Source organism: Meleagris gallopavo, chromosome Z (genome assembly GCF_905368555.1).
Source record: "Meleagris gallopavo chromosome Z, MGAL_WU_HG_1.1, whole genome shotgun sequence".
NCBI classification, from domain to species: Eukaryota; Metazoa; Chordata; class Aves; order Galliformes; family Phasianidae; genus Meleagris; species Meleagris gallopavo.
Window position 1 is genome coordinate 34,994,204 of NC_139435.1, and position 16,411 is coordinate 35,010,614.

General features: G+C 49.5%; 1 protein-coding gene across 1 annotated transcript; it reads right to left on the bottom strand.

The window, feature by feature from the left end:
* Nucleotides 1-261: 261 nt before the first annotated feature.
* On the bottom strand, nucleotides 262-16,184 carry KLF9 (KLF transcription factor 9). The gene is made up of 2 exons (XM_085213398.1): nucleotides 15,244-16,184; nucleotides 262-3,969 (listed from the first exon to the last, which is right to left on the bottom strand). The coding sequence occupies exons 1-2, from the start codon at nucleotides 15,719-15,721 to the stop codon at nucleotides 3,740-3,742; spliced, it is 708 nt and encodes a 235-aa protein (XP_085069524.1). The 5' UTR covers nucleotides 15,722-16,184; the 3' UTR covers nucleotides 262-3,739.
* Nucleotides 16,185-16,411: the final 227 nt, after the last annotated feature.

A 16,411-nucleotide genomic window follows, 5' to 3' on the forward strand; every position in this document is an offset into this window, starting at 1 on the left:
TTTTAGCTAGTCCCGACTGAAAATGCCAGTGAGCTTCTTGGGCACGGCTCCTTGCCTTTCCTTTCTTCAGTGGCTGCATGGACACAGCAAGCCAGTGAAGAACACCCCTACTGCCACAGCAAGTGTCTGCCCATGACGGGGGGGAGGGAGCATCTGTAAAAACAGCTGGGAAAAGCAGAGAAACAAGACTCAAGCCTCATTAATTATAACAAGCAATGCCAGGACCTTTGAAACAGGTTCACATAGCACTTAACTCATGGATTTCATCATGTGCAGCAGCATTTTTTTAATAATCATCCAAACTGGTTTACATGATCACCTTTTGACTCCAAACATTCAGAACGACATTTGTTTTTTCTTTTTTTTTTTTTTTTTTCCTTTTGATCTGGACAATATATATACATATGTACAAAAACATCTATGCCTACTTTTTTTTTTTTTTGCTTTTATTTTTTTTTACAATTTCATGTGATTTACAAAACAGGACAGCAAAATAACTTATAAAGGATACGAATACTGTACAAAAATAAAACTGATTAAACTGCTGGAGGTTGGTATTTTACAGTGTTACAGATCATGAATCTGTAAAACAGCATTTTGAAGAACACGTCCAGTCTGGTGTGTGCTGGACTAAGTCCATCTGCAAACTGAAAACAGGTCTGTAATAACGGTCATGAAAAACTGTTTCAAAAAAAGAAATATGTTGAAGTATGAATAGCTATACCTTTAAAGCCACGACTTCTCTATAGTAATGGGCTTTCTTAACCAAGGAGAGGAGCTGTCCTAACTTCAGCACTATTAATTATTTCCAAAATAGTACAATAAGTATGAATGGTATTAGAGAACTTGATTTTCCTTTTCTTTCAAACATCGCAACACTCTTCAAAACCTGACTTCAAGATGCAGAAAACTAACTTGGAGTTTGTTCATGTTTGTTCAAAGATCCGTTCTTTGTCTTTACTAGAAGAACAACTAAAAATCCTAATGAATATCATGATAAAATGAATTCCCTACACCTGATAATTCCCCATGTCCTCTGCTAGTGGTTAATTAATCACGTTAATGCTGTCTGTCCTATGCTGAAATACAGGATGTATTAGAGCAAATTGGTTACTATTTCAGGTTTTGTTTCTTTTTTCAGAAACAGGATGTTGTCATCAGTGATAACAACCTAAATCTGTTTTCCCCTTCTTCTGTGGACCTAAGTACCTTCCCCTCCCCCATTAATTCTTCTAGAAATGGAAGAAATAATGATGACATTTCCTTAGATGTGCATTCTACCCCAAATATTGAAGCTGGGATCCATGAATCTGGCCATTTACTTTCATCTGTAGGTAACTAAGTGACCAAAACATTTGCATATTGGTTTAGGAGCTGCTTATCAGATGTGACTTCCCATTGTGGTTGACAGCGTGTGAGGGTGTTGTGTACTTCACAGGACCAGGCCTTAACATTCTAAGTACTGCATTTGTCCTACAAAACTGCAACAACCCAGACTGTGGGGCAGACTCAAAAGCTTACTACGATCTTCACAGAGAAGACAGAAGATGAATGTGCATGCTCCACTGAATCTCACTGGGTGATGCGTGGTGGCCCTGACACCACTCAACAAGGCAGCGTTAATAGTATTGGTAAGCAGAATGATTTCTGTATTCCTAGATCAGTAGAAATACCGAGGCTACCTCTTTTTGTTAGGAGTTCCTACAACTCAATTTGGACACCAGAAATTAAAGTTTGGTTTCTAAAATAAATGTTTCACAAAGCTGAAACGGAGGTAGAAAGTGTGCTTGGTTTCCTGATGTCTTCACTGAAGAAAACACATCCCTTTTACTCCACAGGCTGCTCAGTATCCCTAATGCCTTAAAAGCAGTTCTCTTCACATAGACGGAATTTATCAAGAACTACACAGGTAAAAACACTATATGCAAACTGATTTCTAATGCTGAAAGCCTTATACAACTGTAGAAGAAAATACTCTACTCTCTGAGTTCATTTCTTAACATTTGTTTCTAGGAAGCAAGCTTTTTATCAGGTAAAACAATAAGATACTGTAACTGCAGGTGTACTAACAAGATCTTTATGTACAGAATTTTACAGGATGACCTAAATTCATCTGCAGTGGAAACACTTCAGATTTCAGTGTGATTACTCCCGAGATGAATTGGGCCCTAAGTCTCTATTAGCAGGGCTGCACCTCCCCTTCCTCTTCTGGAGGAAGGAGTAAAAACAGAACAGAAAAAGAATGATTCTGGAAGAAATAATGTGTAAACATAATTCTCCCCCCTACAAGTAGCTGGGGAGGGGGAAAAAAATAACCTTGTATGGTTCATGCTTTTAACATAAAGAAGATGAAATGCACAGAAAATTATCATGATTTGAAAGTTTCCCTTCAGTGATCATTTTGCTCCTTGAAGAGAGGAAAATGTAGCTCTAAATTAAAAGTAGTACTGCCTTGATCGGTATTGGATGTGTCACATATGACACAGGTACGATTGCATGGTACCCAGGGAAGCTGATGCCAGAAGGAATATTAGGACACATCTTCCGTGTTGTATTTCCAATTAGCTCATGGTTTTCCCTCATACTCTACAGAAACAGCAATCAAGAGATACAGGAGCCCTTTCGAAGCGCTCTTCACAATAAATTTAGCTGTTTCCATCAGCAGAGTGCTCTTAAGGAAAGGTCTACTCTCTCCATAAGCACACGGAACTCCCATTGGACGTGGTAGGAGTTAGGCACGTGTATGAAGAGAATAAATCTTTAAGGCAAGTGTATGAAGAGAAAAAGCCTGTAAAAAAGCAGCAGTTTATATAAAGATGGTAGCTGCTGTTATGCATCCATTCAAAGAAAACACAGCAGAATAAAGCACTGTTAGTGGCATTTCTATAGTACAGTACTGTATTTATTGACAAATGAAAAGATAGGTCAATTGAGAGACGTATGTTTCTGCCCTCATCCTCCCCGCCACATTATGTAGGCTAACTTGTATTTTTCCAGGTAAACGAAACAGAGCTAAATACACATATGGTCAGAAAATGACTGAGTTGTTGTGTCGGTGTTTTTTGCTGTAAGTATCTGCTTGAATTACACATGTTTTTACTGGAAAAGTGCAGCTTATATTCAAAAGTATAGTTAATACAAAGAAAAATTAAAAAGACCCGGTTAGTTTCACAGGTCTTCTTGAGTATAAATTCACCTTATTTCAGAATATCAATCAGATGCTATTAGTAACACATGTAATGTTTCTCTTAACAGTCTTTTAAAATGAAGGATCGTTCTGAGATAGAAGTAAACCGACTTCTACAATGTGCTATGGAGTTTATATCTGAGAATTACTTATGTGACTCGGAAAGTGGTTTTACTTGACAGACTCTAAACACAAGCAGCATTACATTGTTCAACAAAACATGTTCATGACACAGCAATCACAAAGACCTTGGAGTCACGCTACTGTGGTGTCACTGGCCGGACCGTCCCGCGGGACATATGTATGCCAGTCCGAACGCGACAGACTGGGGAGGGCGGTGGTCCCGTCCTTCCCTCTTGCCGCTATCCCCTTCATCAAGATGGCTGTTCCCAGCCAGTGCTGGAGAGCAGGAGCTGAGCATGCCGAGTGCTTAGGTTTTGGACATCAGCTACATGTGCTTCCTGATGGTGAGCGGGGCCTCCTCTGCTGCTGCTCTCCGGGCCACAGCTGTGGCTCTTGCACCCCGCTCCCTTTCCTGGGCCAGCTCTGCCTTCACAAGGAACCAGAGCTGGACTTTTTGGATCGCTTGATCATGCTGGGGTGGAACTCAGTGTGGCGGCGAGCGTGCTTCGTCAGGTGGTCGCTCCGCATGAAGCGCTTCTCGCAGAGAGGGCACCGAAACTGCTTCTCACCGGTGTGGGTGCGGTAGTGCCGGGTGAGCTCGTCGGAGCGGGAGAACTTTTTAAGGCAGTCAGGCCATGTGCAGGGGAACGGCCGCTCGCCTGTAGGGAGAAAAGCATGACAAAGTGTTCAAGCAGCAGGGGGACTGTGGGCAGCACTGACCGGAGGGATGTGGCCTTTGCTTCCCACCAGGGCACACGTTCCAGCTGAGCTGCTGACGATTCACTCAGTCAGGTGTTGCTCTCACCGCCCACATGAGCCAAAACCCCTCTAATGACATGCAGCTCGAGCTCCAGTGCAGAGCCTTACATGACCCCACAGACTGTCATAACAACAGATGAGACCTGCCTACGCCTCTGTGTTCCTTATGTCAAGTGCACTACAACGGTTTGAGAGGGGAATGCTGGTATTGCTCCTCTGGTACTTCCATTCTGCTGAACAGAACCATCTGTAACTATTAGAAAAGCAGCCAAAGAAAATCCTTCACCTGCAATTCCTGCCTAGGAAGGACTGAGCAGGGAGGGAACTGGGAGAGCACTGCAGCCTCAGGGCTGCAAATCTGCAGAGCAGAAACTGTGATGCCTGCCAGTGGAAGGCTTCTGCCCCCTCACCTCCTTTCTCCCAAAAGTTTGAGATGTTCCAGCAGGCAATGTTCTCCCCTCTGTCTTTTAAATGTTCAATCTGCAGGCAGGACAACTATTTTGTTATCACAGCTCTACCGGTATGAATGTTTGCAGCGGTGGCAAAGAACCAAACCAAACACCTTAACCTAGAACACACCGCATCTTTGTTTTAAAAGCAAGATTGTGAGGAGCCAACAATACCTACTGTCACCTTCCAGACACCCCAGATCCCTGCGGTTCAGCCCTGCAGGCTGCCTGGACCTTGCACTAACATCTTTGCAAAGCTGACTATTCCGTGATACAAAAGGAAATAAAAAACGTTTAGGCTTGCACAAAAGCTTTCAGTCACATACATCATGTACCAAAGCTGTTTGATGCCTTAATTCCTTTTCTTAAGAATCTCCTGAAGGGAATACAAATGACAGCTATGTGACAGCTATTTATAGTCAACCATGAAATATAAAAACTGTCCCGAGAGTTTTCCATCTTGGAAGAATTGGAAAGAAATTTGAAGAACTCCAGTATTTCATGGTACCATGCAGTTTGGCACAAAACATGAGCTCCCTTTACATTTGCAGATTGTGAGAAAAAGAGTCCTTTACAGGAGTGTGCGCCCTTGAGAACTCCCCAGCCACACCAGCTGAGAACAAAGACTGAAGACAGCTTGGATAGTGCAGCAGGCAGGAGGACAGCCAGGAATGAAATGCTGAGGTCCTGGGAGGAGAATGGAGTGTGGTGAGGGGCCAGGGGAATGGCCCTTGGCATCCCAAAGATGCCATGGTGAGGAGACATTTGACAATGGATCAGATAATCTGAGATTCTGGAGATAAATGGGCTCTTGGTGGAAGTCTCTTAAATAACACAGATATTGCAATGGTTCAGCATTCTACTTACATGGTGCTACCTGCTGCACAGACTGCTCTTAGCCTGGTTGATCAGTGTTTGGTACATCATGGTGGAAGAGATGGAGCCCCAAGCCATCCTGGCCTGCAGGGCTTTCTTACAGACCTCTTAATCTCCCTGCTGTGCACCTTTCAACATGGTTGGAAGCCTTTCTGAACAACCACTGCCTGTGTAAAAGATATTAACTTAATTAAAGCTGTGTGTTCACCCACACGTGTGAAGGCTTTGGCTGCAGCTACAAGTCAGTGCAGCACCAGCAGGGACCGCACAATAGGGTCACGGATCTTGTCTGCTCCTGCTCTGCCCATTGCCCACACTCAGCATCCAGTGCATTTCAGTGATACTACTCTTCCTGCATGCATGGAGGCATCTTGTATATGGCCACGGCATCAGAGGCAGCTCAGCAACCCAGCCCTTACCAGAAGATGCATTCCCGTCATCTGCCTCAGGACAGCCCTTCAGCCTGACAAGTGCCTGATTTGCTATAGAGACCAAGCACCTAGCCTGTGGGCCATGGTCTCTGGGGCTCAGGCTTCTACTGTTTAGGCATGGTAGTATCCAAACTAGTTGTTTAAAGCAGTGTTTAATTTTTGGTGCTTGCAGAAGTTAAGAAAAAACACAGCCTGTTTTCTGGTTCCTTCTGGAATGTGATGGGAGTGGTGTGACTGCCATCACTGCCCATCAAAGCCATTTCACCTACTGTGGGGTGCAAGGTATCCATGAGGTGCTGGGAAGGGGCAGCACCAGCCTGGGATCCCTCATACCAGTTCACATCATTGCAATGTCCAAACACAAACATTGCCCCCAGGGAAGAGAGGAAATCTTCCCTGCAGAAACACCCACCCCTGGGCTGGGAGCAGAGGCCTGAAGACCATGGCGGCCTGGTGTGGTGGAGTCATGCCCTGGGCTCGAGGCACTGACAGACACAGACTGTGGTTATTCCTGAAGCATGGAGCTGGGGCCTGGTGCAGGCCAACTCCTGCCACCCACCAGAGTGCAACAGCAGCAAAGGGTTTCCTCACTTGGGCGGTGCAAGCTCTAGGAGACTGTCATAACTGCTTCAGAAACGCATGTGTAAAAGTAGGCCAGGCATAACCCGCGACACAAGGAAGTGTTAGAACTCCACAAGCAGAGAGACAAGGGGGAGGAAGACTTCTCTAGGCCCGGAGTGTTTGTCTCCGAGCCTGGAGACCTGCTGCTCCCCTCAGTTACAGAGCCATCACCAATTACATGAACCCAGAGCGACAGCACTTCACTGACTGACTGGATAGATGCAGCACAGCAGCAGACCACGCACTGAGATGCGCTCTCAAGGCAAGGCAGAGATGCCTGATGACAGGCGATGGCTGTGCGCTCTGCAGAGCCAAACCCTGCAGTTGCTGGCTGAGTTTGGCATGCTGCTTCCTAGAGCAGCAGAGGCGTTGCAGAGGTGGGCAGGCCACAGCACGGCAGCAATGCTGCTCAAGCTGCCTCCACCCAGAGGCATCCATTTTGGTTTCATGTCTAATCCTGAGGTACTTTTTCCATATGATTTTGCCCCACCAGTTTTGAGAGCAGTACGGCTAGGGCATGAACAGAACAAACTACTAAAACAGGATGTTGTTATACACGGCTGCCTTTGGTGGCAGTATGCTACTTACATTTCTAAAACACGCCTGATGTTGGGTTTCTGCCAATCGATGAAAGGAGGGTCAATGGTGTGCCACAATACCTTAAAACTATGTGCGATAGACTCTGCCCAAATATACAAAGGTGTAAGTAATTCTCTTCAATAGAAATATCCAGGTTACACAAGTTAACCACAGAAGTAAGAGCTGAAAGAAACTGGTTTACAGATAACAGGAATGGGTTAATCTACAGAGTTCCCATTCTTTATCTGGTTTGCCACCAGAGGTGCAGTAGGAGGCACCGTTTATGCCAAGGTGGCATAAGTATGCAACCTAATGTTGGCTCTTCAGGGGCCTTCTCTGCTCCTAAAACCCTGGCTTGCTTTGAATCTCCTATAGATTCAAAGACCACTGTAGATCCTCTCAAGCTCTGCTCCTCTTGTTTTACCTGACCTTCTATCCCTTTTTCTCCTCCCCACTCTCCACTGCAAGAAGTTTGTTTCTCCTTTCTCTGAGAGTTCAAACTCTAAATCCAGGTTGCTTTGTACAACCTGAGGTAGCTCCACATCATTTTATTTCGATTTTATTCCGACTAGACTGAAAATAACTTAGCTTTTCGCTCTACCCTGAAACATTCCTGATTTTCCCACGTGGTATTCATGTGCAGCACGGGTTTCTGGGGGAAAACATATATATAGAGAGAGAGAAAGAGAAACTAAGAGTGGGCTTTAGCAGTCTTGTTAATAGTGCAGGTAATTCTGAGATCCTGATTTCTCATCTGCCTTCTCACTATGAAATGCTGTGTTAGATGTGGATGACCAAGGTTAGAATCTGCAGTTCATGGGGGCTTTAGAAAAGATGACCTCATTCAGACAAGCAAGAGATAGGTGTATAGTTTTCCCATGCAGGGGAAGAAAAAAAACCAAACATGTTTGGAACAGCTGAAGATAAAACTGATACTTCTACATTTGTCTTTAACAGGGCATGCACTGACCGGAACAAATGGAGCTTCTGTGATGAGCTACTAATTTTAAGTGAATTACAAAAATTGCTTGAGCATTGACTTCACAAAAGACATTCAGAGATGTCTGTTGTTGTGGATGACAGTCTGACCAAGATGGATGCTTTGCTAGTCTTGTACTATTTTTCTGGCTGACAGAAGCGAAGTTGGACATCAGGATCCGTGGTAACACAGGATAGATTGCCATCAAGGCTAACAATACTACAGTCAAATGGATTGTAGCTACAGCTGCATGAATGGACATTCCTGACAAACCTGCATATTAAAGAAGAGACCACCAGGCACATGATAGAACTATTCTGCCAAATATTCATAGCAGCAACTAATGAAGTATTACGCATCAAAACTGAAGAATCACTTCAAGTTTAACTTCTGGAATGTAGCACCTGCTTGACTCTCACTTTGTCTCTGGCTGTGGACATGGCACAGCTAGCCACCATCTTCTGTTGCAGCAAGATCCATCTCTGCTCATAGCACCACCTGAAAGACCAGGTGTACTGCACAAGAGCAGGTTGTGCATTTCTGACCTATCCCATCAAAGATAAGATGATGAGAGGAAAGATGGAAAAGAGAAAGCACACAGACAAGGAAAGTTCAAAGAGTAAAATCTTTTGCCATAAGGAAAGGGAAAACTATCTTAGGAAAACAGCTCTAATACCACTAATAACAGGTATGTGGGAAGGCAGAAGAAAAATAGGGGAAAAAAAAGCATGCCTACAGCTTCAATGTGCATAATCAATTGTGGATGGTTCAAATAAGAAAATGTAATTCCTGCCTGCATCTTATAAGATCCTCCAGAATCTCTGAGGCTGTGGAGCTCAAACGTTCCCAGAAAATCATGGTACCTGGAGAAGACCTGCTCCTGAACAATAACTCCTTGGCTTAGATACAATTATAATTTTTCCCACACTTTCCTGTGAACCCACTCAGCTGCCGCTCCTGAGTGTCTCAGTGTCTCCTGAAGAATCAAAGGTTCTCTAGACAACTAAGTAGAACATGTTCTAGCTCATTACAAGAAAAAAAATTTAAAGTAAGGGCCAGAAGACTGCTATATCTTAGGCCTCTTACTTTTTTCATCCATTGTAGTTTGCTTGCTCCACACACATGAATGAATAGCTTCCTGTGTGACACTGGATTCTGACAGAACGTCCATTTGCAAGATGTTATGATGAAGATGGAACTTAAAAATATCTGAACACCTATTTCTGGGCCTACAGAATACAGGCTTTTGAGGCTGCCTTTTTCCTGTTCTGAGATGCTCCAAAAAATTGGAGCATTAAAACACATGGCAGCCACAGAGTAGAGAAGCTGATGAGAAACAACAGAGGAGTGAGGACACTAGGTATTGTTTGCAGAGAACAAGGGTTTCTGAAATACTTAAACCATGGCCATCCCATCCTGCATGAAGATCATACCCTGCTTACAGGATAGGCAATGGGCAGAGGGGTTGCACCAAGGGGTTTATTTCACCAGCACTCGGACTGAATATTGCAGGAAGATTAAGATGTTAAAATGCTGCTTTCTGCATATATTTACACTTCTCTGACATCCTTAAAACCACCATTCAACAGCTACTTATAAGGCAGGTGCTCGAGTTTCTTTCAAAGGAGCAGATGCAAAACCACCTGCTAAGAGCCACCACTGCTGAGCTGCTGGGAGCCATTTCATCCCTGCAGCCCAGCAAGACTTAGTCCTACCACTAATCTGATACATTACCAGATGTAAGGTGCATCCTTAAGGCTATCTACTAGCACGCCTCCCTGTCTGTCTTACAAAAGTCTTTCTATGTAGAATTGTACATCCTTGTACCTATTAGTCAGTGAGGGTCTCTGGACAGTGAAAAACCTCATCAGAGATTTATATCTACACTTGTCATAAGTGAGCAGAGTGTCCTTGGTGGTAGATTCATGAGTCCTTTGAATAAGCTTCTACCTCTTTTCCTTTTCTATCTTATCTTCATTTGAACTTCCTCCATTTTGGAGTAATACTTAAATATTGACTAAGGAATGGGGAGAAATCAACTTCTGAACTGATGCTCTTTATATAGGTATTTATATGGGATCAAAGAACTCTGGGCTTAGGCTTCTTGTCCTGTCTTCATAATTAAACACTTTCCAGAGGGGAGGACAGCTCTCACAGGGGAAGGAGCAGAAATTTTTCCCAGTCAGAGAGGATTCTCCTCAGACTTCAGCAGAGCAGGGACCTGGAAACATGTCTTTCAGCTTCCAGCACTATTCCATGATGCACCGTGCTAGGTATCACAACATGCTTCCCTACCCTCCAGCTGCAGAAAGGAACAGTTTGGTGCAAACATTTTGTGTCAAGGGAAGTTTTGTGGTCAGGTGTCCTGGAGGAGTACCTCCCTGCACGCAGGAGTCCAGGCACCAAACTGCTGACCTACTGGGACTCCCTACTAGGACTCTCCCCGTGTCCTCTGGCCTTTCTTTGGCTTCCAATGGAGGACCTGGCCCTGAAAAGACCAGTGCTGCAGCTGTTTGCGGAACTGGATCAGAGTTTCCATGGCCAAACTGGCCCATCCCAGGCAAGAGGACACAAGCCAAGCTTGCTTGCCTCTCATAGTTGCTGTCTTTTCAGACCACTCATGTGCAAATGGTCTGAGTACTGGAGGCCAGCAGTGCACACAGACTGTGCTTAATGACTTCTGCCCATCCTTTACTGGATGGACTGGTCTCACTTTTACATGCATTTAGGAAGATAACTTTCAGCAATCTAGTGTGAATTTAATAGCTAGTATTTCAACCCTTCAAATTGTGGCAGAGATAGTGTTCCCAGGCTATTTACCCTTACCTGACTTGGATGATGTACTACACCACCAGAAGCAAAAGTTACTGGAAGCATGCTGCTTTGCTGTCCGTCTGGCCTGTTAGTCCTAATTCACCTCCTCCCTGCTCCTCCAGCCACATGCCTGGGAGATCAGTGAGGCAAGGAAGGGCAGCACAGTGCAGAACAGAATGGCAACCCGTGGTGGGGAATGGTCACTCCCAGGTGGATCCACACAGCTGACAGAAGCAGCTGACACCTACCCACAGTCATCAGTGTCACAGAACAGAGTGCAGGAACTCAACAAAGCTGAATTTTCAGTATCGCCATCTGGAAACAGGAGTGGATGATGCCTGCTCACTGCTTCTATCCTACACATGCACTCCATTAAACATGTTATTTTTTAATTTAATATAACCCATAAAAATATTTCTCGAGTGCTACTGCACTGTGACACATGCCGTTGTTTAATGTTTGTACTTTTAAAAGAGGAAAAGAAAAACAAAACAAAACAAAAAAACAACACAAAACCAAACAACTGAAATGCAGGAAACACTGCACTTGAGGATTTGTGCCTATCTTACTCAGCTGGCAGCTCTTCCAGTCAGTACAGTCATGTTTCTCTGAGCCCTGGAAACATGCCTAGCAGCACTCTAGCAATTTACACATTTCTGTTAACTCCTGAGAAAGGGAGCTTCAGATGGAGGTCTGCTTTTGTCAAAAATGTCCTAATGGCTCCATTTCTTGCTCATCTTTTTCTAAAGGAACTGGCAATTTGCCATTGCATGAGCTGGATGACAAGGACTTAAAATGCTAAATTTCAGATTATACTCCCATGATATACCCAAAAAAGCTCTGGGCAAGCAGAAGATTGTCAACACATCAGCATCTGTACAGTCTGTCAAGCTAGTGGTAATCTAGAACACAAATGACAAGCAGTACAGTCAGAACCAAACTGATATGGGGCTGGAAAGGCAACATGATATCTAGACTGCAGCACTGAGCAGCTGCAGTGTTCTTCTCCTTTTCCACCAGAAATGCTCCTCAGCTTCCCTTCACCCAATACCAACCATGGCCTCTGCCCACAGCCAACTGCTGAATGTCTCATAGACGCAGGGCAAGGACAACTCAAGGATCCATCAGCTGCCTTGCTACAAAGCTCTTCATGTGGCTTGGATCTGGTCTCAACAATGATAGGGCTGGATGAAAAGCCCTGATGAGGGCGGACTTTTCACACAACCATAATTTTGGACTTTCTAAGCTCTTCATCAGGGACATCTGATGTAAATGTGAATTCCCCATCAATTGGGATGTACTTCCGCAGACAAGTAAACTCTGATCAGTCTTGCAAGAGGCATCTCAGAGACCAATTTCATGGTCTTCCTAACCTTGGGGGGCCTGCTCTCAGTAGTCACATGCTCTTTGACTAGCTTGGATTCACACTGTCATAGCAAATATATGCTCCTAATTTAAGTTTCTGCAGGCAGTTTCTCTCCTCCTGCCTTTTACCACCTTGCTGTTTACTCCCTGCCCAGTCCTTCTGACCAGACTGTGCGTGCACCCACGTGCCTTTCCTGCTTCCCTTGGAAATCCTGGGGCCTGCACATCCTGCTCTGACAACCCCACCCTCCCCTCATTTCTGAGGCTCACAATAACTCACATTCCCAGCCACAACCAAATCTCCAAACCAACCTATTTAAGAGTCTCGACATTTTCATGGTAACCCTCTGTGTATTTGCTATTGCTCATTTTCTTGTTCGGCAGTTGTTCACTGCCTCCTGACCTATGGTCCTATTCACATCTCTCCTCTGCTCTGAAGGCCCCCAGGGAGCATCCTGCACGTCTTGGCCATGTCATCTCCATACTGGAGACTATCTTGTAGAGACAATGCTCCTGTAATCCCCCCCGCCACAGCCAAACTCCAGCTGCGTTTGCACATCCTGTGCAAACTAGTGTTGTCCCAGGAGGGAGGGGATGCCTAAGAGACCGAGGTAAGGTCACTTTGTAGGCCTGCTCCTCCACCTGCCTTCCTGACGCAGCTTCTTGCCGTGAGCTGCAGGGACAAAGCCACCTCGGCTCTCCTACACAAAGTGCCACGCCTCTTGGGGCTGCTGCTACCGGGAGCAGCCTGCACAGAGCTCTTACCCGAGCAGCGTTCCTGCTCACGCCCTCAGAACCCGAACAACCAATTCCAAGCTACTTGCAGTGACGAGACAGGCAAGGCAATGGCTTAGTTTCAGCTGCAGGCTTGTCCTCACATTCACGGGCTTTTGCACGCATGCAGGTTTGCATGCATGAATGAGTGAAGGAATATCTGATCATATGGCAGAAGCACCAGGTGAGAAACAAAAGGGCTGTCCTTGCAGGACAGGGCTGGGCTCGGGCTGCCTGGCTCCCTCCTCATTCTATCCCACCATGTCCTGTCAAGCACAGCGTGCTGCAGGCAGAGGGTGTGCAGTGCTATTAGCAGATGGCACTGCTAAGGCCAGTGGGTTCCGATAGACAGCCAACCTGGGTCCTCTGGACCCGAGGCTGATAGGGCCAAACTCCCAGGAAATGAATACAGGTATTTTTGGTTTCTGAAATAAGGGATACATCTGAACGAGCAATATTAAAGCACTATTCGTAAAATACAGAATTCCAACTTCGGAACATCAAGTCTCTTGTTTTCTGATCTTCTGCCTTCATTGACACTCCCATCAGCTTACCAAAGAGATGGTCCCATGAGCTTTAGATCCCAACTCTACACTCCAGTGAGTGTCCATTCAACATAAGGGCAGATGCTGTTACTAGAAGCTCGCAGGTAAACAGAATTATTTTCTAAGACCAGAAGATGTAAGACAAGGAAGCTTCTACCCGCAGCTGTATAACTGCTTCAAGTAAAGGCAATGAAGCAGCAAGAAAGCAATCTAGTGATTTAATTTGGTGGCCTGGTGGAAGGTGAATGGGAGTGATTCAAGAGGCTCAGAAACGGCAGAGAAAATATTTAATAATAATTAAAAAAAAAAAAAAGGGAAAGAAAATGGTACTGAGAAGGGAGTACTAATGCTCTGCAGTACGCTGCTATGAATAACTCTGGAGGTCCAATCGAATCCCACTGTTGCTATGGAATTGTTCTGCCATCTAAAACAATTGGCACCAGCGGAATCGCTCGTGCTTCCACCCACAGCAATTACCTGTCCGCGCTGGGAGGCGCCGGACCTCGGTGCTCTTGAGCCGGCAGCGCTCTGCCCACGCAGCAGTCGGGGGCCGAATCGAACCCCCCGCCCGGGGCGCTGCCTCCCGCCCGCGCCGCACAGGGGCTGCGTGCACCGCGCCCGCTGCAGCACCGCGGGGCTGCACCGCGCATCCCTCTGCACGTCATCCCCTGCACACCGCCCCGTGCGTGCCTGCGTTGGTTCCCAGACCGGGGTGCGTATCCGGGCATTGGGCACTACGCAGAAACGGTGCCAATCCCTTTTCTCTGCCGCTGTGAGCCAAGCTCCCGCAGCAGAGCTCGGTTACATTCTGGTTCCCCAAGCGCAACAGCGCTCGGCTCTCCATGCCGATGACCGCGGGTCGGGCAGGGGGCGGCACCGCCCCCCGTTGTGGCAGCTCTGTGCCGGGCAGCACCGCGCCGCGGCGACCCCCGCGGCGCTCAGGACTCGGGCAGTGCCTGCGGTGCGATCTGCCGGGAGCGGGGCGTTGTACATGGCCACTTACCGTCGCTGCCAACAGACACAGCGCAGAGAGAAGCGCCGGTCTATTACACACATGCGAACCGCATGAAATACGCGCGGGCAGCGTTTGTCACTGTGAGCCGCTCCTCCCCGATCCAGCGCTCAACCCCTGATTTCGGGGCAGTTTTTAGGCAGGTGCGCTGCACCGTGACCCCGACAGCGGCTCACACACGTCATTCCGAGCTCGGCCGCTCGCACTGAAGGATTAAAAGGGGAAAAAAAAAAAAAAAAAAGGCAAAAAAGCAGAGAAATGCCCGCAACCGGGATCCGGAGGCAGCGCCGCAGCAGCTCCTTCCCCGCGCCGGGTCCCGCTCCGCCACGCCCTCCTCCCTCACGGCCCCGGGAAGCGCCGCACCCGCTCGCCCGCCCCAGGACAGCGCCGTGTGCCGGGCGGACCCTCCCCACTCAGCTGCCCCCCCGCACCCCCCAGGTCGCGCCCCGGCTGCCGCAGGCCCGCAGCCCCGCCCGGAGCCGCCGCGCCTCCCCCACCCTGCAACCCTCTCCCCTATTCCCGGTCCCGTCCCGCGGCGCTGCCCGGGGAGGGGGCGAAAAAGGGGGGAGACGGGAGCGGTGGAAAAACGGTGAAAGGAGCGAAGGGAGAAGAGCGGAGAAAGGCAGCGCGCGGGGGGGCGCGCGCGGGCAGCGGGAGGAGGGGCGGGGGGCGGCGCGGCGCTGGCCGGGTTCACCCGAGGACACGCGGCTCCCGCCCGGCGGCGCTGACCTGTGTGCACCCGGTAGTGCGCCTTCAGGTGCGAGGACTTGCCGTACACCTTGCCGCAGCCGCTGTACGGGCACTTGTGCCGCTTCTCGGCCGCCAGCTTCGCCTTGGGGGCGGCGGCGGTGGCGGCGCCGCGCAGGCGGGAGGGCGGCGGGGGCGCGGGGCCGGAGCACGGCGAGGTAGCGGCCGCGTCGCTGTCGGAGCCCGCGTCTTCGTCCGGGCTTTCGAGGCTGTCGCTGCAGACCGAGGGCGCGGGCAGCGGGCGGTACTTGTTCAGCTCCAGCAGGCTCTTGGCGATGGCCAGCAGGGCGCAGTAGTCCTTCCAGGCGTCCCGCGGGTCGCGCATCTCGCGGCCCGTCTCCGCCTCCCCCGGCACCTTCAGCCGCGCCGCCGCCTCGGGGTTGGGGGGTCCGGCCGAGCGGTTGGAGATAGACACCAGGCACTGCGCCGCCACGAAGTCCACGTAGGCGACGGCCGACATGCTGCGGCCGCGCCGTGCCCGCGCCCGGTCCGTGGGCGCGACGGGGCCGTCAGCGCGGGACCGCCGGGGCCGCGCCGCCGCACGCCATGGCCCGCCGGGCGCCGGGGCGGCGGGGCGCGGGGCGTCCGCCGAGCGGGACAGGGCGGCGAGGCAGGGGGCGGGCAGATAAAGAGCGGCGGCGGCGCGAGGGCGGGCGGGCAGCGCCCTCACCGCCGCCCCCCGGGGGCGGCGCGCAGCCGGCGGGGGGGAGCCGGCGCGGCCGGGAGCCGGGCGCTGCGGGAGAGGAGTGCAGAGCGCCCGCCGCGCTGCCCGCCCGCCCCGCGCGCTGCTGCCGGGGCACGGCCGCGCCGCGGCCCATCACGTCAGGCGCGGAGCCCCCTCCCGCCCGCCCCCCCGATTGGTCGGCGGGCAGGGCCGCCCGGCTCTGTTTACCTTCTCCCCCCGCCGCTCGCGGGCGCCTTTTGGCGGGGGGTGTGTCCGCCCGCCGCGCGCCCCGCCAATCGCCGCGCTCCCTGCGCAGGCCGCGTGCTACTCCGGGCGCCCCGCCGCGCCCGCTTAAAAGGGCGATGCCGAGCGCGGGACGGAGGGACGGCGGCGGAGGCGGCCCCGCGGGGCTGCGGGCGCGTCGAACACCCCAGGAGACCGCGGCCCGGACCGGCGGGGCGGGCGGGGGGTGCGGGTCGGGGCGAG